Raw genomic sequence first — 23,458 nt, forward strand, 5'->3', positions numbered from 1 at the left:
TTGCTTGAAATGTAGCCATGAAATTGGGGCGATTTTCCGGCAGGAAGGTGTTCTTTCTCCCTTTGGTTCCACACGTATTTAAAGGATTCCAGCTGAGTAAGAAATTCTTCATCTGTTTCTGCATCGAGAAGTCCTGTAAGTGGTACGAGATGATAACGTAACATTATTCAATATTTCTTCAGCACAGACTACCAGCCATTTTTGAAAAGGAATTTTACTGCATAAATACTTCGCTCACCATCTTCTTTGGTATTTCCTTTGTATAGAACTCTGCCTGAACCTCCTTGGGCACTGATTTTAATTGCTCCTTACAATTGTCTTTAAAGTGGCCAAAGCATCTGAGATTTAGGACATGACAGAGAGATCTGCTCAACGCCTGGATGAGTGCTTCCTCTCCCGGCATCTGTTCCGAAGGCAAGCAGTAAGGGAACCTCTTTGTTAAGTCCCGCTAGATTTGAAAAAAAAGAAGTTGTAAGTGCCAAAGGTCTTTCTTTGATGAAGCAACATTGGTCTAAGCATCAGCGGGGGTTTCCCTGTTTTACGGTCTTTTAACAGGTTCTCATAGGCGGTGACAGTCAAGTCAGTGAAACTTTCCCAGGTTAAAGGTAGGATCAACTCCAAAAACAGCAAATTTTGCAGGGTTAGTACAGATTCGAACCTTGTCTCTCAATTGCCAGTCAAATCCCAGGACTGTACGAAGTTCAGGTCCTGTTACTTCTCTTATGAATGCACTTTCCCGATTACCGAGCTGCTGCCTTTTGGAAATCATAAGTACAAGTAACACAGAATCGATCTCCTTGTTGGCCTTCAACAGTCCGCGTCGCTGGTTTTGTGCTTGTTTTTGCGCGGTTTCTAGGAAGGTCACTCTCCGCTTTTGCTTTCAGGATGCCTCCTCTCTCCTCATTCACCTGATGAAAGGCTTGCTTTGGCTTTTTGGTAACAGAAACCTCCTTTAACGCATCAACAACACTCTTCTTTGTTCTCACATAGCCCGCTGCAGCTCCCCGAACATTCTTGTTATTGCCATGCGGCAACACTAGGACCTCATGTTCTTCTTCGTCAAAGATATATTGCACAAGGCAGAGATGAGGTACTTCTGTAAAGAAGGAAAATATGGCTTCAGCAACTTGACAAATTGAGGTCCGTTTTTCATGCGTCTGTCCTGTTATTGATCACCATTTTCTTTATAACATTGTCAAAGTAGCTGTGGATCCACGAGGCTATAGCCGAGTTGATCCGTAGACTACTTTGACAATGTTTTAACGAAATTAATTGTCAATAACAGGCCAAGACATACGAAAAACTGACGTCAATTTGTTTTTTACAATAACAAAAAGCGCATCGCATCGCATCGCATCGCATAAATTAAAAATTCATGTGTCTGTCCGCTTTTTGACAATGAAAATTAGCCGATGAGAGCACGAGAATTTCTGCAGTGGTTGTAAAAAAACATATTAAACCTAGCTGACGTGGTCTCCGGGCGTGGCCTGTGGGTAGTTTTCACGTAGCTTCTCTTTATCTAAAACTACATTAAACATAGGCTCGATTTCCGCCGCTTTCTCGAGTCCGGTCTACGTTCCTTTTAGTTCGGGGAAGGAGCGCGGGCTCCTTTCCCGAACAGCGGGTGGTAATGGAGCCTACATTAAACAGAAATTTGAAAATGTGTTTTGAGAAAGGAGAACGACTCGAAAAAAAACCCCCTGACTAAGCAAGATTAGCACCGACAACAAACGCAACTTAATCTCAGTGTTCAGGGAAGCCAACGTAAGACAGTGACATGTGCAAGAGGGCAGTATTTTGGCATGATCCCGCACCTTAAACTGCTACATTCGGGTGTCAATGTCTCAAAATTTAAGATGGGGTATAATTAAAGTTTTACGAATTGTACTTACCCTGAATGACGTAAAAGTGCTTCTTGAGATCTGGAGAGGATTTGTTCTTTTAACATAATCGTTTTAGACGATATATGGCCCAGTCTGCGGCCGGTATGTCATCTTCGTCAAGCTGATACAAATCACCCGAGTCTTCGTCCATGGCAAATCTATACTTGAGGACACCTTTGTTCCGCCAGGCTCCCATATCATCACTTTTGATGTCGTCCTCATGTTTGAGATGTGTTCTATCGACTAAAAAGGTGACGTTATGCTGAATAGCACGAGGTGTGGTTTTGCAGAAGTTGCCCTCTCGTAATGATGGCGCCAACAATATTTGTACCGCTTCCCTAGGTGACAGCATCTTATTAGTCCAATTGAATACAGGCGTTTCTTCGTTGTTATTGTATGGACTGCCTGCATACCTGTCAAAATAATCATGCGTTCAAAAACTAATTTACCTGAACTTAAAGAATTAAGTCATTTACTATCTACGTTTAGCATCGTTTCGTTTAACACCACATGAACAATTACAGTAAAGACAAAGATAGTGATCATGATCAGCCTACAAATTTATGATAATATCGTACCTGTTACTTTCCAGTTCCTCTTCTTTAGCAACGTCACTTTCATTACCACTAGCCACGTCATCGCACCTCCCTCACTGTCATCAGTGTCAACCTAATGAATGTTTAGGGAAATAGAAGAAGGTCACCTTGTGAAATTGCTCACCTGGCAGCAGTTCATACTGGGGATAGATTCTTTCTCCTAGGCCTGAAGCGTTTATACCTCAATAATAAAACAAAATCCCACAAACTTTGTTTTCTCTCCTGCAATTTATTTGGGCATATCTATGAAATGGCATAATCATTTAAATTGATGTCTTTACAACAACCACATCTTTTCCAGTACGAGGGTTTTTTTTTTTTTGCATTTTAAGGTTTTTTAAAGTTTTCCCATTTTAGTGAATGCAGACATAAATGTAAAATTGTTTGGTGATTCTGGCGTTCTTTTGTTGCGTTCTATTACATTTTGAAAACATTTAGATTGTTTCCTGACGTCATGGAAAACAAAATAATCAAGATGGATATCCTACCGCGAGGACCACAAAAGACTCCGAATCCATACTTAAAAAAAGGACAAAATGTTATCAACTAGTTATGTGCCCACTCTAATAATACAAGAAATAGGTCATATCTAGTTCAGTGAACCTAACTTATTTTCTAAGGGGATGTCAAAACATTTTGTTTTTAGCACCATATTCCCTTAAAGCTTATGAGAGAGCAGGCTTATTTTTATTTTATGCTTTAAGGGAGCTGGGGAAGGGAGGTTGGTGAGGGGGAAAGAAGCTTGGCAGTGAGGCTTAGAGGACACAAACAAAGGAAATTGAATGAACATGTTTATTCATTTCTTTTGTGTGTGTCCTCTAAGCCTCACTATCAAGCAGAATTTTAATATATCGAAAGTGGTCTAATGTCGTTTTCCTCCTATACCTTCGGCCGCCGTCGGCTGTAATAAAGCCTTACGCCTGCACTCACATCACTCAGCGGATTCTCCCCTTTGAGCCTCTTTGGAGGACAGAGGAAGGGAATGGCGACAAAGTGCGTGTCTTTCTGTCGCGCTTTATTTAGCATCAGTTTTGTCATTTGTTTATTAACGCACGCCGTCTATGATATAGCGAGAAAATTAATTAGTTTTGGGAATAAAGGTGTTAAAACGTGCAAGAAAAACAGTGTTCCGGTGTATCACCGCTAAATGTAATACCAACCGTAAATGTAATAAAAATTAACTCTAAATATAATACTAACCGCAAATGTAATAAAAATCAACCCTAAATGTAATAACTTACCCCACCGTAAATGTAATACAATTTAACGCTAAATGTAATAATCTGACCAACCGTAAATGTAATACAAGTTAATCTCAAATGTATTAACATAGTGTTAAAAGCTCCCTTACAGTTACCGGGCATCACTTGAAGTCTCGGTGATTTTTTGTGAACATTGCCAAGGTTCTGCATAGTTCCGGTCAAAGCTTAATTGGTAACTTCTGAAGATCTCCTAATAGAAAATAGCCCTTCTGATAGTCGAGCATTTGCAAACATCATTTCCGAAATTCTTTGCAGCGGATCGCGCAATTACATAGCCCACTTTCGAAAATAGTGGAAGCCTGGGCGAGATAAGACGCGCGCTCAGTTGTGGGATCGTTTGGGGGGAGCACGAGGTTGAAAACAAATGTGCGAGCGCCCCCAAACGATCCCATAATTGATCCCTCACCCATACTCACCCCAGGTTTACACTCTTTTTGAAAGTGGGCTATTATTAGAAGTCCTTCTGGTTGTGTTCAAAAGATTTTGATGAGACGGTAGTATGATAAAACAGATAAAAATATACTGATGGTACAGTTGATATAATGACAACTTTAATAGCAACGATACTCATTCACGTATAATCACAAATTATTTGTAAATTAAATAAACATATTAGAAAAACGTATTCATAACCGTATAGGTATTGTATGGGAGTAACCCCGGGGGGTAATCTGCCTAACGGTTTAGTTAGTAAAGGTGATTAACCGTGATTGGGTAATCTGATAATCTATTGAAGTTATATCATATCACTGATGCTATTGATGCCACTTACGCCTTTGCCACCCTTAGTAACGTGTTATTACATTAAAGGTTAACTTGTATTACATTTACGGTTGGTCAGCTTATTACATTTAGCGTTAAATTGCATTACATTTACGGTGGGGTAAGTTATTACATTTAGGGTTAATTTTTATTACATTTGCGGTTAGTATTAGATTTAGAGTTAATTTTTATTACATTTACGGTTGGTATTACATTTAGCGTTGTTATTACATTTAGCGGTGATACATTCCGGAATATCCATATGTTCGTTTAGGAATATTGATGTGTACTTTTGGGACAGATTTCTAAAATTAGTCTTAGGTCTTTGTAGATTCCCACGCCCACAGGCGGACCACCCCATGTGTTCGTGGTTAAACAATTGTTTATATGAAACGAAAAGAATCTATGAGGGTTATGAATAAAGCTCTGAAAACTGCATATCCAAATTACATCTTGATCTGAATATCCCAATTAAGTGAAATGAGACGTTAATCAACTCATGTGTGGTGTTTTTTCGCCTTCCTGGGCCGTCTGAAGCGTATTTTTACGAAATTACTTTTGGTGGGATACCGGTAAGACAGAGAGGTGTCCGACCAAAAGTAATTTCGTAAAAAAATGACGAAAAAATGGCTTCTTCTTAAATAAAATACCCATATCAAGGCTAAAGTGCAAAATCCATATCCTATTTATGACCAAAATGGCTAAAATCGCACCCTGGACTTAGAGGTTTTCCTTGATTTTTCTTCTTTTCGCGAAGCGACGAACACGAGTCGCGAAGCGGCGAGAAAGTAAAACCTCTGGTTACCTTGGACTCGAATCTCACTTTCTTGCACACGCCAGCCGTCAAACGCGTCAAATTGACAGTTACAAAAGGGACCAATGGCAACTTAGCAATCACGTGTTTATGAGCCGCTAAAGGTTTCCACTCGGGTAGTGGAGAGTGGTATCACTTGACCTTCTTGGCCGGGGTCAACGCACGTGTTTGCAAGAATTAATGTTTTCATCCACAGCGATCGCGAAGGTTCTCTCTTGTTAAACATTACGACGGAGCATGTTTCTCCACTTCCTCGTTTTGTAAGAAGGACTCGGGACTTCCGAATAGAAAGGCATAAGCTTCTTGTCTTCGCTGCTCAAACTGGCCATTGAAATGCCACGGTTTCGCAGTTCGCGGATATGAGAGTCCACGAGAGACTTAGAGGACACATAACCAAAATTGTGGCATGATGAGGGTATGAATAACCTGACAGGTACAGGTATTTGCAGACATCAGGGAGCAACTGAAATATTATTGATTTTCCATGTCCGGTTGGCAGTATGGCGAACAACACATCCTTTCGATTTATGACTGCGAACAAGGCTTTCTTTTGATGTTCGGTGAGACTTTCAATCTCTGGAAAACGCTTCTCGAGTACCGACGTCAAAATTTCTTCGAAGACACTGTCAGAAACATAATCCATGTCGAACACAGGCGAATCTTGAACGTGTAAACTGAGAACTGAAGTATTTTGCAAACAAATTCCTTCCCTGGTAGAGAGGCAAAATTTACCTCAAGAAGTGCAGTGACAGATATCCCCACCGTCCCCTCGGTATTACCAATCAAACGAACCAATCATATTGATTTGCGTGTTTGTAAAAATATCAACCAATCCGAGCGTGAGGGTCAGATCCTGACCCTGGTGTGTCCCCTGGTGTCTGCATGAAAGTGAGATTCAAGTCCAAGGTAACCAGAGGTTTTTCTTTCTCGCCGCTTCGCGGCTCTCTCGCAGCTCTCTCACGCGGAGAAAAATCAAGAAAAACCTCTGGGACCAGGGTACTAAAATCGATACCGGGTGAAAAACCATACCCTTTGGGGCCGCACATACCCATATAGCCCATATAAGGAAGTACCCCCCGGGCCTATGGGGCGCCGTTTGTCAATTTATTATTTAGACCGAATTTATGCCATTTTCCCCTTATTTATAAAAAATTGAAAATGTCAGAAAATTTATTTATAAATAAGACACAAGAACTTGTCCGTTGATATGTAAATAATTATTTTAGGTTCATCCTGATTTACAAATAATCTTTTACTATAGAGTTATTTATAAATCAGGTCATCTCTAAAATAGTTATTTACATATCATAAAGTTTGTAAATCTTATTATTTAATAAATAAATTATTTTGCGGAGAGTCTAAATTCATTATTTACAAATAATGAAGTTTCATTTTGCTGAATGTAAGTTTATTGGTTATAAATAATTAACTTCACCAACTGTGTAAATTCATTATTTAGAAATAATGAATTTCACCTCGCCGATTGTAAATTTATTACTTATGAATGATGAAGTTCACCGAGTGTGTAAATTCACTATTTAGAAATAATGAATTTTCATCTCGCCGAGAGTAAATTTATTATTTAGAAATAATGAACTTAACCGAGTGTGTAAATTCATTATTTAGAAATAATGAATTTCACCTCGCCGAGTGTAAATTTATTACTTAGAAATAATGAACTTCACCGAGTGTGTAAATTCATTATCTAGAAATAATGAGGTTTCATCTTGCCAAGTGTTAATTTATTATTTAGAAATATGAACATCACCAAGTGTGTAAATTCATTATTTAGAAATAATGAAGTTTCATCTCGCCTAGTGTAAATTTATTACTTAGAAACAATGAACTTCACCGAGTGTGTAAACTCATTATTTAGAAATAATGAACTCAACCGAGTGCGAAAACTCGTTACTTAGAAATAATGAACTTCACCGAGTGTGTAAATTCATTATGTAGAAATAATGAGGTTTCATCTTGCCAAGTGTTAATTTATTATTTAGAAATATGAACATCACCGAGTGTGTAAATTCATTATTTAGAAATAATGAAGTCTCGTTTCGCCAAGTACAAATGGCTGACCCAGCGTCTCTTGCCCGATCGATTTCGGAGGCTGTTTCTCGCGTTATAATGCTCAGGCAGGTATCTAGCCTTAAATTCAGCAGTGGTGGATCTAGGGGAGGGGCCCAGGGGGACCGCCCCTTCTCCCTTATTTTGGTTAAAAAAAATCGCAGAAGAAAGGAAAGCCGACAGGGCAAGCAAAAAAAAAAAAAAAAAAAACCCTCAAGGTCTGGATCTGCCACTATTCAGTCATTTGAAATTGCGTTTAAGGGAGAATCATGTCACAAATTGTATTATGGTTCTTTTAGAGTTCCCAAAACTCACTCAACAATTCGCAGCGCAACTCGGCTGCTCACACAGCTTACACTGTAACAGGAACAACGACAACAACAACAACTACTCAAAGGCTGAATTTTAAGAAAAGAAACTGCTGCATGAAGAAAATGTGGAACTTTTAAAATCGGGAAATCGAATAGCGTATTTACATGCTTATGCGTCAGCCAATTCCAGCATTACCATTTTTTTTTTTTAAAAATGGACAAATTCCCAGGGGTGGGGACACATGAGCTGTCTAAAAGCCCTGGGGTGGGGACAAAGAAAGAGGGCAAATGCCCCACCCCCGGGATTGTCACCTCCCAACACCTCTGCAGGGAAATTGAATAATATATTTTGCATGCTTAGATAATTCTTTGTAGCCTGCGAGCAGGCTCACGTTGGAGCACAAACGCGCGGCGTGGCCGAGAGCGAAATCAAGGGGCAAAGCCACAAAAGGAGAAAGTCACTTTCTTGGCACCTCTTTGCAGGTTCCTTCCTATGGTTGGCCATTCGTTTCAAAATTACAACAGGGTATACGCGGGCTTTTCTGCCGCGTATACTTGTTTACATACATTACGTATGGGCTTTAAGGGGGTATGGTACCCTAAAATATGGCGATGTTCATGAAAAATTCAATTTCTTGGAAATACAAGACTTAAGACCCTTGAGGACTTGTCAAAAACATTTTGAAACGATCTTGCCGAATTTCCTTCCAGATGAGTGTGAAATTTAAGGAAAGTACACAGGGGTATACGTTTTTTCACGTGGCAACGGCCATAGCAACGACTGTTTACTATAAGGACGTGACCAAAAATATAGATTATTTTTAACTTATATGAACGAAACTATTTAGAAAAAACTTTTAAGACATGCACAACTCGATTGGTATAATTATTTGTGAAAAGCTTTGCTTCGAATTGCCATCACAGGCTCATTCATTTCCCTTATGACAAGGAATATTTCCCACAACTGCGGTAACTTTTTACAAAAGAGAACAACCATTGCACCCCCTCCCCCGAGATCCAATCTGCACCCACCCACTATTTGTGTCTCGTTAAATGCTTAATACTTCGCGTAAGAAACTTAAAGTGCATTTTTCTCAAAAGTTTACTTTTGTACCGACTGACTTCGCGCCAACATTTCTACTTTGCAAGGTTTTTAAGTAGAATTTCTGAAACTTGGGCTCATCAAAGACCAATAGCGTCGTGATGATATAAACCAAAAAAATCGTAACATTTTAAGGTCTGTCACGTGACATGAGATGATTTGTCCACTGGATGTGGTAAAAAATAAGGTTATTTCCAAATAAAGCTGTAAAAAGCACTGAAAATAAGAGTTAACTGTCAAAACCTAGGTTCATATCACAGAACAAAACAGAAACTTACATGATATGCTTATTTGACAGTCAATTCTTGTTTTGTAAAAGAGCAGGAAGTGTTGGCGTCAATACTATAAAACACTCTTCAAAAGGCTGTGGCTGGTTTCCATAGCAACCATTTTGAGTAAAACTCTAGAAATTTAATTTCTCTTCTTGAGTGCAATAGCACACAATTGATCTTTCTTCACCATATTTAAACAAACTTTTTGGTCCATATTGAGGGTACCATACCACCTTAAGCTCATATATACGACCATTTAGATCGCGCATATACGCATTTTTAAAGGGCCACATATTTGCATAAATTCAAGGGCGGGGATATGCGAAATAAATGCCCAAATATACGCGTCCTACAAGGACCCATATATACGCGTGCTAAAATGCGCGAATATGCGGGTCTCGTAAATTACGTTGTATATGCCAGCACGAAATGTGCCTTTCAAGACTGAACGCCCCTGGAACTCTTATCGTAGCTATTAGTGTTGGTATTGTACTTTTTCAAATCATTTAAAAAACCCATGTCACATACAAAGATGTTATGATTTGCGTGGGGTATCGCCTTTTTTTCTAGAGCCAAGAGCCAAGAGCCACGAGTATATAAGGCGTCGTCTAGTGTGCCAACTTCAAACTTCTCAGCATGGACTCCCCAAGAGATTTAAGCCTTTTACGGCAGGCCCTTCGTCACGAGCAAGAGACTGGTGAGATGAGTTTGATTGTTTTCGTTATGAATATTTGATAACCGTCCTAGCCAACTAAAAAAGAAGAAACATTTTTTTTATTGGGAGGCACTCAATCACTGCGATAAGCTACCCCTGGAAATCCAACGAATGATACAGTGGTTGGCTGATCGCCTACATGCTAAGGACAGAGTGGAAAATGGATGGCATTAAATTCACCTTAATTTCGAACCCTGTTTCATCTTTAAACGCTTATTATTACTAAGCTGCGAACATCATGTACTCGAACATTTTCCGCTTACACATCTGGAAACCACGGCATTCGTCACGAATCTATCACCACCACTGTATGTGCAAACAGTCCTATCTGTATAGCCATGAGAAAAAAACACAGTTTTAGATGAAGATGTGAGTCAAGCTTAGGCAGGTCAGGCAGATAGATTTCCATATTTCTCTCTGGGGTGAAAGAGGTCCCGCTTTGTAAACCTAAGAATGGGTGGAAAAAAATTCAAAAAAATGCCGATGAGTCATGCATGTCCGTCCGCAATTGTTGAAAATCCCACTTTAGCACCCCCAGCGCCATCTCCGGCCTGACTTCACCGCATGAGGGGGATCACCTCGATCATGACGTCAGCCCATGGAGGAGGAGGTTTTCCAATCACGTCAACTCAGAGAGGGGGGAGAGAGGGGGTATGGCTTTTTTCGGTTATAAAAAGGAGCTCCAACGAATAGTTTTAAGTGCTTTACACCATGTCAGTTCCGACCACGTTGAGTGGCAGACAAAAAGACGGCAAGAGAATCGGATTTTTAAAGACAGGTATCAAACCGTTATGGGATTTGTTGAGTCCGTTCCAGTGTGCCGTCCTCTCAGTTCCACCTCACAAAGGATTTACGCTCCCTGCCATGGTGGAGATACTACAACAATGGAATCTTTACAATCACACCAAGTTAAAAGAACAGTATAACAACTACAAACTCTTGAAAGATGTTCTTCACAACCCAAGAAGACGGAGCCTTGGCGAGCAGAGAAAATTAAGGTGCGGGGAATCTCTGAAAGACTCTTTGACTCACATCATCAATCTTCAGACTTACGTAAAACAGAGCCAGGACGACTGGAACATTTTCGAACTGATGCAACTCCAGGAACTTTTACCTGACAATCAATTATTGATCGTGGAAGTGAAACCTCCCGATCATTGGTGTCATTTTCTCTTTGTTGGACCACCGAACCCGACAGCCTTTTTATCTTAAAGGAAGGCTCCCATTTTCATGGTATAGAAGATCCCATCACCTTTTTTGAAAAATAGTGTCTTTTCCACTGTTGTTGTTAAGAAAACCTCATTACAAAAATTCATGTTTTGATGTCATCGTCACGTATGGTCTCAACGTTTTTTTATGACCTCTAGAAGAGGGGTTATTCTCCCTGTCCATGACGTCAGCCCCCAACCCACCCCCAAGCAGGGGTGCTAAGCCCAACCCTTAACCCAACCCTAAGCCTAAAGCCTAAGTCCAAGCTCGTGACATCATCGCCTTGCACCTAGACGGATTAGGGTTCACCATCGCCTGAAGTCAGCCCCAAATCCCCCCCAAGCAGGGGATGCTAAGGCCAACCCACCCCCCGAACTAATAGAACTTCCACAGCATGACGTCAGGCCCAACCCCTTCCTCTTTAACCACCATGACCCCCCTGCACCACTTAGGTGATGTCGTCGTGACGTCACGATTTCTCCAACTTTTATTGGTGGCCATTTTGAAAGGGGGTAGAAACAGGATAACGCGGCAGCTATTACACTACTACTTTTAACCAGAGAAATAGTTTGGGCAGGTAAATCCTTGTACCAGATTGTCTTTTTGGTCCACGAAATTGACCTAAATTTTGACGTGACGCAACATCGTCGAAGCGTATAAATTTGCTAAAATTTCAGGTTTATATTCCATAGGGATCTGACAACGCTAAATAACTGCTAAAAGATGATATTTTAGTCCCATGGGTTAGCTTTTCCATCCACGCTTATTATTTTGGCTTGTTAGCGCTCGTAAAAAGTGTAATTTTGGGGTCGAGTTTTGTTCTTTTCGAGGCAAAATAAGTTAGGCCGTTTCGACAAAAAAAAAAAAATCCAAACAACCTCAAAGTTACGGTTTTGAAATAAGTCAGTAAAAACCTTCTTCCTGACAAAGTTTGCAAAAATCGAATTTTTCTATCCTGCATAGGTACAGGTGACTGTTACAGCAAGCTGCTCTTACGTCATTGCAAAGCAAGGAAGAGGCCAAAGATCGAGTGATCATGTGTATACATTCATTCAGGGATAGTGTAAATCTGAGTTACTTACTATATACTTACCCTCTGTCCTCGCCTGAGAACTTTTGGGGCTTGCACATATAAGCGCCACGGTAACCGTAAAAACAAAAGGAAATATACTCGTCATCCTCTCCATGCACTTTGATTTCGCAAATTCTTGGGTGTGTTTTTCAGCAATTCAATTCACTATTTTAATCATAAAAATTACAATTTCCTGGATTGTTTTTGTTTTAAAAAACTCCTATTTTCCACTAATTCAGCTGCCAAGTTGTTATCGGACAGTTCAATAAACCAATCACATTCAATTGTAGTTAAAATCAACCAATCACATTTCAAGTTGTAGTTTAAATCAACCAGTCACGACCTCGGTTTCAATCACCAACAATTTACGCCTCCTTTGTAATTCTTTTAATGCAAATTTTTCCTTTCTTTCATAACTTGGCTATTCTGTTTTTTTTTTGGAAATTGTAATTTAAACCGCAAATTATTTAGACCACTGGTTCCATAGTGGAAGTGAAGTGCTGCCCCTTGTAGAAAGATGGTGGGGATGAGACGTGAAGATATCACACGGTGTTGGAGATCGTTGGAAAAATATAGTAAATTAATGTCGTAGAAATAAACAAGTTTGAAATTGAATTTTATTGTACTTCTTATTTAAGGCCTCGTTTTCTTTCTTAAGGCATGAGTTTTTACGTACAGCTTCGCACTCGCTTATTTGTCAAGGGATTACTATCTAACAGACACAACGGGCAAGGGTAATATTTAGCTCGAACGATTTATTTTTACTGGTACATTTGATTTTTTTTACTCTTTGTAGATTTGTACTACTTACAATAAATTCTGATAAAAAAAATTGTCAATGATATAATTATTATTCTTCTGAGAAACTGCTATCGAAACGTGATAGATATTTTAGTTGAAACAATCATGTAACATGAACAGTAACAAACTCTACATAAACAAAAAATAACACTGTAGGTGTCTACTACTTGCAATAAATGCTGACGAAATAATTTTCAATAATAATAAATTATTATTATTTATAAACAGCTATCAAAACGCGATAGATACTTTGTTTTTACAAAAACGGTAAGTTACTCAGTAGCTTGTCATGTCTGGTGTAAATTTAACGATTATTATTCCGTTTGTTTGCCTCGGTAGGTAATTTGCTTATTTCATTCGCCTCGTTGGGCAATTCACTTGTTTTATTCGTCTCGTTTGGCAAATCAGAATTCAGTTTGTTCAACTCGCGGGACAATTTACTTGCTGTATTCGCCTCGTTGGGCAAATTATCATTCAGTCAGTATACCTCGCTGGGCAATATTCATGGAACAACAGCGCGGTGAGACTCAAGAAAGAATATCGTCTTCCCCTCGATTCATCACTAAAACGTTCGCTACTCTCAGCAATACTTCCCCAAATACTTAAATTTACACCTGACATGACGAGCTACTGAGCAACTTACCGTTTTAGTAAAAAGCTTCCTTTCGCATCAAGAGATGACAAATGTACATAACAAGGCACTCAACGAACGCGACGAATGTACACGGTACGAACGACCAAAGGTTTGCAGACTGTCCTACGCAGTGAGGCCTGGGAACTCCTAACAAACAGATAACCTCAAGTCGAGATATCAACAAAGAAATAGGAGGCTACCCTATGCGGGCAGCAATTACACTTTGAGGCACCACAGTGAGTGGTTGGCAGGCCGAATTTAAAGTTGTTTGCCGCACCAAACCTAACCTGCCGAACCAAACTGATTCAAACGCCATTCTTCTGCCGTACTTAACTCATCAGTTAGGTTCGGCGCATGAATGGAGCGGCGTTTGGAACGGGCCTGAATTTGCTTCCCTAAATATTGCTATAACAGCGAAATGTTAGTCACAGCTTTTCTATTTGGACAGAGTTCTTGAATTCAGAACGCATATTTTCTCGTCGAAAATTGTTACCACCGGCTTCCCGGATTAAGTTCGATGCAAGTACGCCGTCTGCATGAACAAGCCGTCGCTCCAAAGTCGCTCTAAAGTCGAACTTTATCAAGTTTGGTTCGGCACATGAGTGCAGCGGCGATTGTACCGGGCCTTACTTGAGAATAAAATCGATGGATTTGAGTCGCGTACTAGGCAACGTGTTTTTCAGCTGATCAAATTATACTCGAACCCGAGATTAAAGTATTTACCGCCCCTTGTGTATTTTAAGAAATGTGAGTGAAACGTGGGAAATACGCCTGTTCTTTTGTTTGCCTATATCTAGCGATATCTAGCCATATTCGACATGTCGAACCCAGCGCCGCAGAAACATAGGCGAGGCTATCGCCATCGCGTCACCTGCTCCGAATAGGAAAAAGAAACCTTTGCCGAGTACCAGGACGCGCATGCAAAAACCAAGCATAAAGGCAAGAAAGTTAAATTTACGGTTCCTCGTGCGCCAAATCAATCGCAACTAAGTTTCACCAGCGGTGATGAAACAATCACAAGTGAGCAGGAATATCGACGCCGAAAACGTTGGCAAAGATCTTAGCTTCAGAGTCACAGTGGTACATATATAGTATATACTGCTCCAGATACGTCAGATATCCAAGTAATTCGTAAAGTGTGATCGTCCGGGTGAGGGTAGTTCTGGAAAGAACTGTTGTTGGTGACTGACGTTTCGACAACCTGAGCGGAAGTCGTCTTCAGAGTCAAGAGAATAATGTTTGTTAATCGATGATGTTATAAGTCTGGTCCTTTGAACGTGATCGTTTAGCCGGATGGTATTGGCTGAAAGACTTTCGATACTCTTGGGTTTAAACCATTTACTAAATCCAAGTAAATAATGATGCTCCGGCTACATCAAAATTTAATCAGAATTAATTTGAATGGCGCGAAGAAAGAAGCATTCATTGGTTTCTATTCCACGAAATCGACCGAAGGCAAAGCACTGTATAAACTGGTGAAATCTGTTATCTCTGAACTCAATCTCGACCTCAAGATTATTGTTGGTAAAGCATTCGCGGGATGGCGCAGCTGATATGAACGGTGTACACAAAGGACTTTCAACAAGAATGGAAGAGTGCTCCCCGCTCGGTATCTACGTCCACTGTTACGGACATGTGTTCAAACTCGCCCTACAGGATACTATGACACAGATTCTCGAACCAGGCTCTGTACAACTTCTTAGAAGCGAGTCCCCAACGACACGCCCTGTCTGGCAACATAGAAGTAGAAGGTGAAGGTCTGAGACTGACGCTGAAGTCATTCCGGTGGGAAGCCGTGAAGGCTGTACACGGACAAATGGAACGCATTGTAAAAGTTCTGCTCACGCTGTCTTCAGGCAAAGATCCAAAAACCTACTCTGAGAGCAGAGTTTTATTGACTGTCATTTGTGACTTGGAATTTATCTTTGGACTGTGTGTGTTGAAAATAATCCTAAGCAACACCAATAGTCTGTGCCGATATCTTCTGGGGAAGCCGGCGACGTCATCTCCGCCTGTAGAAACGCCAACATGACCATTCAGACCCTACGCGGGTGTCGGAGTGAGGAAAGTTTCAGCAGCCTATGGTAGATAGCATCAGCAATGGGTCTGAAAATTAAGAAGTGGCTGACCAATTCTCGGTTTGAATTACGAGAAGCCAGGGCACCCAGACACAAGGCATCGCGCCGCATTCAATTAAGCCCTTGTAGAAATCGAAATAGCACCACCGCATTAACAGTTACTGTGTGTCCCTCGACAAGGTGCTGTCTTAGCTTAAGGTCAGGTTCAGTGGAAATGACCAGGAAATACTCTGTGCTTTGGGAGATATCTGTCACAGGGATACGCCTGATAAAGAAAGCTTCTCTCGCATCGCTAAATTTTACGAAATCGACGGCGAGATTCTGGAAGCTAAGCAGAAAATGTACACGAGTTTTCGTCGTGAGCGCAGATTCCATTCCATGACTGTGTGAGAAATACCGCAGACAATGCATGAGAACGATCTATTTGATATGTTGCCAGAGTTTTCCAATGTGGTGCACATCCTTGTAGTGATACCTGCTACATCGTGTTCTGCAGAACGATCATTCAGTGCGTTGCGCAAATTGAAAACCTACCTCCGCAATAACATGGGCAACAGCGTGTCAGGAACATCGCACTGATTAACATTGAGAGGGATATGCCAACTCTGTACTAAACAATGACATGGATCGTAGTATTGATATTTTTGGCCGTTGCAATGGCTGAGACAGTTATTTCTTTTTATGCGTATGTGTTCTACTTGTAACGTGACCTATTAAGTGGAAGATTATTTTCACTCCATACGAAGACCTATATGTTAGTGAATCCTACGACCCTCGTTTGTGCTCGATTCTTTTGTAAAAATTTGGGGAACTTGCGAAAAGTTTTTGGGAAAATGATTCCCCGCCCTCCCCCCCTCCCTTCTGGAAAAAAATTGCCCGCACGCCTGTGCTTTTGAGGTCTAGGAAAAATGCTGAGCCCACTCGCGTTCAGCTCGTGCGTCGCCGGACTAGCAGTTCACCCAAACAGTGTTAACAGCACATGCATCAAGCGGCGATCAGATGAAAAAAGGGTTTTATGCGTGCCGATATGTTAGAGAGAGGTTCACCTAGGTAGTATTTTGGCTCGTGTTTTATGCTTTGTCAACTCTCAAGGCAGTTCGTATCGCTGCGGAGAAGTGGTGCACCATTTGATGGTTTTAGACTCCAAATTGAGGCCGAGGTTCAAATTCGAGCTCTGGCCAGCTGGCCGGGATATTTGCATTGTGTCGGGAAAACACATTTCACTCTCATGATGCCTGACCAACCCTTAGAGTGTAGATGAGTATAAGAGCATATTGTTAGGGTAAGCTGATATAAAACTGCTGGAAGAAGTCTGCGATGATCATGGACCAGAACGAGCAACAATACCCATTGCTCGTTGTTTATTGTTAAAAAATAAACCTGGCGGAGAATTATCTGACGAGAGTTACCAGTCAAGCAGTAAAAAACATGTCAGCTAACATACTGAATTGGCTTAGGCTCTTCGAGGGGAAAGAAAGTAAAGAGAAGAAGGGCCTGATGGCACACTAACTCAGTAATAGCTCCCTGGGTTTCAAGCCCGATCATGTTCAAATGGGGTTCTTCAGTAAGGGAAAGGAGAGCTAAAGCTAACTAACCGTGAAGACTACTTCTTCTTCGGATTAGCCGGCACGCTTTGTTCTTAACACCTTTTGACTCTTAATGAAGACTGTGGCCGGGAATCGCTAAAGTAAAATGTTTTAATGACTAAAATGCTTCACCACTTGGTACAACGGAAACCTTTAAGACAGGAAGCGCCGCGTTTTGAATGAAGGGCTGTCGTTGCAATTACGTTACAAATTGATTTACTTTTAACAAATGAGCTATCCTAAAACATCTCTAATAGAATTTGATTCTATCTTGAATCTACGGTCTAGAATAATACTATAACAAGTGGTTTACAGGAACGTAGGTTCATGCATATCCAATGGAGATGAATCCTGAACTACAGCAGAGACAAGACTGCTATTACAAGAGCTGTAGTCATAGATATCATCCAGGTTCTCTCCACGTTCCGAGCAGCCTTGGCGGTGGGTTTGGGGCAGTTAACCTCCTCCTCGTACTCATTCCAACCGGGGGTAGCAATGTTAATGACCACGCCATTGGGATCGTCCACTGCACACCTCCTATGACCTCCCACCGAGCCTAACGGACGCATCAGAGGGAGATCTCGGCTTTGAAGATAATGGCACCACCTGTAACGCAATCATACCAAGAGCTAGCCCTGAAGTCTCTCTTTCCCGCTCTATATATACTTGAACCCAGTCGGGAGAAGAGCGCGTGCTGAATAACGGATATATACACAAAGTTCGCAAGTGACTATTGGTTGATCGTGGCAGTGCTAGTATTGCAACTTGAATTTTGTACTAGACGCACTCATGATAGCTGTTAAGATGTTCTGATAAGAAAGTGCTGAGTCCTTAACTGAAATAGATTCCATGTTGCCATACGTCTGTTCAGTAATTGATCACAGATGACATCAAAATGTGGCAGGAACAAAAAAAGGGGCAGACGAGGCGATAGCACAGTGTGTCACTGGCGTTCTTACCACAATTTCAGTGACGTTTTCCGTGATTTATTAGTGAATAGAATCTCTTGGTTTTATGGAATCTCTGGGTTTTAGATACAATAATAAAGAAACAAAGAAAGAATGTTAATGAACATCATCTATGCGTCTGCCCTACATTTGTTTATGCGTCAGTAAGAACCAATCGAAACGCGACAATAATTCGACATATTAAAATGGTATGTTGGGGTATATAATAGTGGAAGAAAGAACGTGACTCTATAGTGACCAGACAGATGCGACACCTGTCGGTAATGACTCTTACCTATCAATTTCACTCGAGGTGTTGAAGTTAAAAGTGTATGACAGACCATGTCCGTCAAACTCTTCCAGCAGATGAGGGATTAAAGACGCTGGGTTATAAGTTATGTTCCGAGGTTGGAAAGGACGAAACTCCACGGTGCCATTAGCAGCGGTCATCGTTAACACCCAGCCAACCCAGTCCACCCCTCTCTCCACTGTCATGTTCAAGTGTTTGCTGTACCAAGTTTGTAGTTCTTGTAAATCATGAGAGGTGTAATAAAATACCATGCTGCTAGCACCTGTTATCATACGGGAAAAAAATTGTGTTAATTTGCTACTACTAGTTTAACCAGCTCGATCGTTCTCATTCCTTTTGTATGATAAATCGCAACTTACTCACACGAATGCTTTTGATTTGTATTCACGAATTAGAAGGCGAGATTTCGATTCTGTTAAATCCAGTTTTCTCCATATGACAAAGAAAAACTGAAATATCCACATAGAGTGATTGTCGCTTGCCACGGTGTCGAACATAATTCGCGTTTGCGTTGGATTTACATTCTATCCCAGAAGCATATCACCTTGAACAAGGTGACATGGTTCCGTCTACGCTTAATGATTGGTTTAAAAAACGCGTGCCACCTTCTCAACCAATCAGAAATAAACCGAAACCTATCGCGACTTGTAGCACACGTTTGCCTGCTCTCCGCACCAATTACGCGTATATGCTTCGAGCTTTGATTGGTCCAAGGGAGTGATAACTTTGGTTTAGATTTTACCGGATCATAAAACGTAATATCACTTCACCCTTTGGCTCAGCTGGAGTTTCGTTCCAGTGCGCCAGATTCAGCGGTATTCCATTTGGATCTATGACGTAACAGTGACGTTCAAACCAGGGTTCAGTTTTGATTGGCATGGCCATTGGATAGCCGGACTTGTTAAACTCTTCACAAGCAGCATCCACGTCTCCAAAGTTGTATGTGAGGAACATGCCTTTTCCCGCGAATTCCTTGGCCAACTGTGGTCTGGCACATGAATGCTCTGCACCCTCCACGACGAAATCAAGAAAAGCTATTCCTACAATAAAACAAAACTTAGGTTAAAAAAACGCGTATGGTTGTTAAAAATGTGACAGCGTACTAAACTTCTAGTTCTATATTTATTGGCTAATCTTGAACATCAATATATTAGAGGATTTATGGGTTCGCTCACTCACTCAGGTTACATTATTTCGTAGGCTTTTCTCGAGCATGTTGTTACCGGAGGAGCATTTTTATCTGCAACAATTCAAGCTCATTCCCTAACCTCTGGACCTGAAGTCCCGCTCAGAATAGACGGTGTCACCCCAAACATTACTCACCTCCTTAATGATAATAGTAATTTTTGACCACCTTCAAATGATTGACAATTGTTCCTCTACTGTCATACAAGAGGTGGGTGGAGAAGGAGTCAGCGAATAATAACAAGAATAAGAAGCAAAGAAAGCTGTACGTCCTTGTTATGGTCTAGTCACATGAGGAGAAGCATCATGATCCATCATGTTTCAATACCTACCTGGTCCGGGTGATAGAGAAAGAAATCCAGGGGTTTCCTTTACCACTTTGAACTTCAAGTATTTTGTGTAGAATTGTCTGGTTTCCTTCAGCTTACTTGTGCTGACTGTTATGTCCACATTGACAAGCCCTGCATGTGTACAAAGGAAGCAATCAGTCTTTTTCGTATTGAAATTACGTTTTATTCAAAGGACAAGACAGCAAACTATTTCTCTCCATAGATTTAGCCATTTAATCAATTCTCTTCGCTCAGGTTGGATTCATGCCGATCACAGCTATATTCACGATTCTAATTAATCTGTTTCTGTGGAGTCTGAGCGAAATAGCAACAGTAGTAAGTTTCTCGCACAGTTGTTTTTTTTCAGCTGAATTTACAAGTATTTACTCAGCTCCTATTATCTAGTGTGAATTCCCTGATTTAAGAGGGAAACACGACTGCACAACTGAAAAGGGAAATCTGCGAACCAGTAACTACAGCGAAAAAACTACATTTTGAATGAAACGTGGAAATGGTGTCTGCTAAATTGTATTTGCTAATTTATGCCACGAGTTGCAATAAACAATACAATCACGTCTGCTTACTCCAGATACCAAGACTATAGGTCTAACTATAATTGACAATCTCATGACCCTCTTCATCGCTTTTTGGCTTGAGTAGAAAATGTGGAACAGATCACATGTCAGACTGACCAGATAATGTGTTTTCCTTTTTTGAGGGATGCGAAGTTTTAGGGAAAGAGCGCATAAGAAATGCGTAGATCTACGAAATCGTGTCCTAAGCAAAGCTAGCGGCGGTTAACAACAGGTTCTTAGTATGTATAAAGGAAATCGACTTCTGCTGCATTAAGATTCCACTAGCCGGCTGACGGTTCTTTTTTTTGTTATTAAAGCGAAGTCAACTCCGTACCTCATACTCACTAGACAGTAGCAATTAAGGGGAAAACGTTGAAAGTGCTTGCACTGGAACATTCCCACTCTACATAGTACGGATTCCAAAAATGCTAGAAATTTGTACATTTGACACACATCAAGTTTGTGTCACTTCTTGAAGCATGATTTAATCTTGTTGCAGCGCACAGTTTTTTGCTTCGTTTAATCTCAAGCTATTAGGCTGTTCATGACATGGAAGCTGTTTGTTGATAGTACCATTTCTTTCTAATTTCTTCTATAACTGCAGACATGTGGCTGAGATGACTGATATCATCTTAAGCAAGTTAGCGAGTAAAAGGGCCGATATGCTTACTAATACATGTACAGCTACTGCAGCTACTGCATTTCTTTAAGAAAATACAAGATTGGATTCTTAAATCCGAAAGAATCCGAAAACGGATTTTGAGTTTCTTTGCTAAACAGATCAATCCAAGATCTCTCGGAATCCAGAGTGGACTCAAAGGAACCGAAGAATCCAGGCTGGACTCTTCGGTTCCTTTGACGCACCATGATCCGAGAGATCTTGGATTGATCTGTTTAGCAAAGAAACGCAAAATCCGTTTTCGGATTCTTTCGGATTTAAGAATCCAATCTTAGATTTTCTTAAAGAAACGCACCCACATGTCAGTCTTCGGTGCGTCTTGATCGACGTCGCTCCACGTTGTGCCCATCGTTTCAACGCGCGACTGGCAACCAACAAACATAACTGAGTGAAGCAACAAATATAATTTTTGTACTGCATGTTCGTCCGAGTTGCTTGTCAAACTCTTTAGACAGTATCGACGTCTACGTCGTTGCAAAGCAAGGAAGAAACCAAAGAGTGATCATGTGAATGACTTTTAATGCATTCATTCAGGGATAGTCTAGATCTGAGTTACTTACTATATACTTACCCTCTGTCCTCGCCTGAGAACTTTTGGGGCTTGCACAAATAAGCGCCACGATAACTGTAAAAACAAAAGGAAACATCCTCGTCATCCTCTCCATGCACTTTGATTTCGCAAATTCTTGGGTGTGTTTTTCAGCAATTCAATTCACAATTTTTATACGGCAGACTCTTTGCATTTGAATTAGATGTTTTGACTAAGAAAGACAAAGACGTTGCATTCGCTTCATCAAATATGGTCACTTGGAACAATAGGCAATATTTCTCAGAAACTTCGCCCGCATGTTTATGTTTCCCGGAAATATTGCCACACAAAGGCCGGTCTACTATGAACTTTATGTCGCGCATTAAAACAAAGCCTATTCTAGTGACCGATGTTTGACGACTCTCTAATGGGTTCTCATAAACTCATAAAGTATCAGCATGTCAAAGATTGATTGAAACCTTGCCATGTCGGGTGGCGACAATCAGAAGTCTCGAAACAGTGCACTTATTGTCTGAAGACAAACAATAGACTACAAGGCTGATACTATAGACTGGGACAAAGTCCAAGAAAGCCTGCTATTTTAAACTTCTGTCGGCAAACCCGAGGAAAAGTTGGTTAACATACTTTTTTGGTTGAAAATTATTCGCTGAACACGAAAAAATTGTTTACCAGGCCTGATTTTGAGTTTTTAATCGTGAAGTTACAGCTTTAAGGGGGGGTTCTACCTGAAAAATGTGTATTTTTTCAAATAATTGTAAAATAAAGACTTTTATTCAAAACCATAACAAACTATATATCACTGGAAAGCTCATGAACCATAGATTTCAAAAACTTATGTTATGGAGTGCCAGCGGCAAATGTAACCTGACACCGGGCATTCCAAGAGACCTCATGCTGTGGGTGACACATATGTACTTGAGTAAAGATTTCTACATGCAGATTCGACAACAAAACATTTTACTGTCATTCTAAAGTATACAGAATGCTTCTTGGGATGAACGAAGGGTTTTGACAAATTTCAAAATGTGACGTAATTGCACATGTCTCAAGTTACATGTCCAGAAAGTGGTCACTATTCGGTTGACCATTTCTTTACTAAAAGTCCTATGACAAATTCCTTCGCTCATCCCAATTAACTCATTAACAACTACTATCCCTGAAAATTTTAGGTCCATAGCTGTAATCCTTCTTGAGATATCTTTACTCAAGTGTTAAAAAACTGCGTACTGAGAAAAAGGCCCTTAAATTAAGAACATAGGCACGCAAGGCGTGCAAGAGTTATTTTTTTTGTGAACTATAAGTCTCGGAGATAGGCACATTCATGGAACTGTTTACAGTAATGATTTGGTTGATTTGACAAGTTTTTTTGGTTGCGATGTACAGCAAGAAAGAAACTGGGAGTTTATGATGTACATAAGATGTTACATCGGTAATGGTAAGATAACTAAATAGTAAGCCATAAAATGTTTGACTGAACAAACTACAGTAATCTGACACGTCTCCAGATTAATGTAGAGACCATCTTATTTTCTAACAGGCAATTTTATTCGTTCTTTGATACAACCCACACTGTGATTGGTCTGACACGCGCACATGCATAACTCCCTCACTCACCGATCACGTAGCCCTCCCCCCCCCGGGGGGGGGACTCCCTTATATGGGCTATATAGGTCTGTGCGGCCCCGAAGGGTATGGTTTTTCAGCCGTTTTGGTCATAAA

General features: G+C 40.6%; 1 protein-coding gene and 1 long non-coding RNA gene across 2 annotated transcripts in view; both read right to left on the reverse strand.

The window, feature by feature from the left end:
* Positions 1–8,489: 8,489 nt before the first annotated feature.
* The window catches only part of LOC145462502 (uncharacterized), a 212,152-nt gene continuing 197,183 nt past the window's right edge, over positions 8,490–23,458 (reverse strand). The window contains exon 3 of the long non-coding RNA XR_014041203.1: positions 8,490–9,308. This is a non-coding gene — a long non-coding RNA (uncharacterized LOC145462502). The remainder of the gene's footprint in view (positions 9,309–23,458) is intronic.
* On the reverse strand, positions 16,147–21,982 carry LOC145463403 (uncharacterized). Its single transcript, XM_081447157.1, has 5 exons — positions 21,761–21,982; positions 19,939–20,067; positions 19,192–19,461; positions 18,407–18,683; positions 16,147–17,770 (listed from the first exon to the last, which is right to left on the reverse strand). Exons 1-5 carry the CDS (start codon positions 21,852–21,854, stop codon positions 17,521–17,523), a joined length of 1,020 nt encoding a protein of 339 aa, XP_081303283.1. The 5' UTR covers positions 21,855–21,982; the 3' UTR covers positions 16,147–17,520.

Source organism: Orbicella franksi, chromosome 12, assembly GCF_964199315.1.
Source record: "Orbicella franksi chromosome 12, jaOrbFran1.1, whole genome shotgun sequence".
Classification (NCBI taxonomy): Eukaryota; Metazoa; Cnidaria; class Anthozoa; order Scleractinia; family Merulinidae; genus Orbicella; species Orbicella franksi.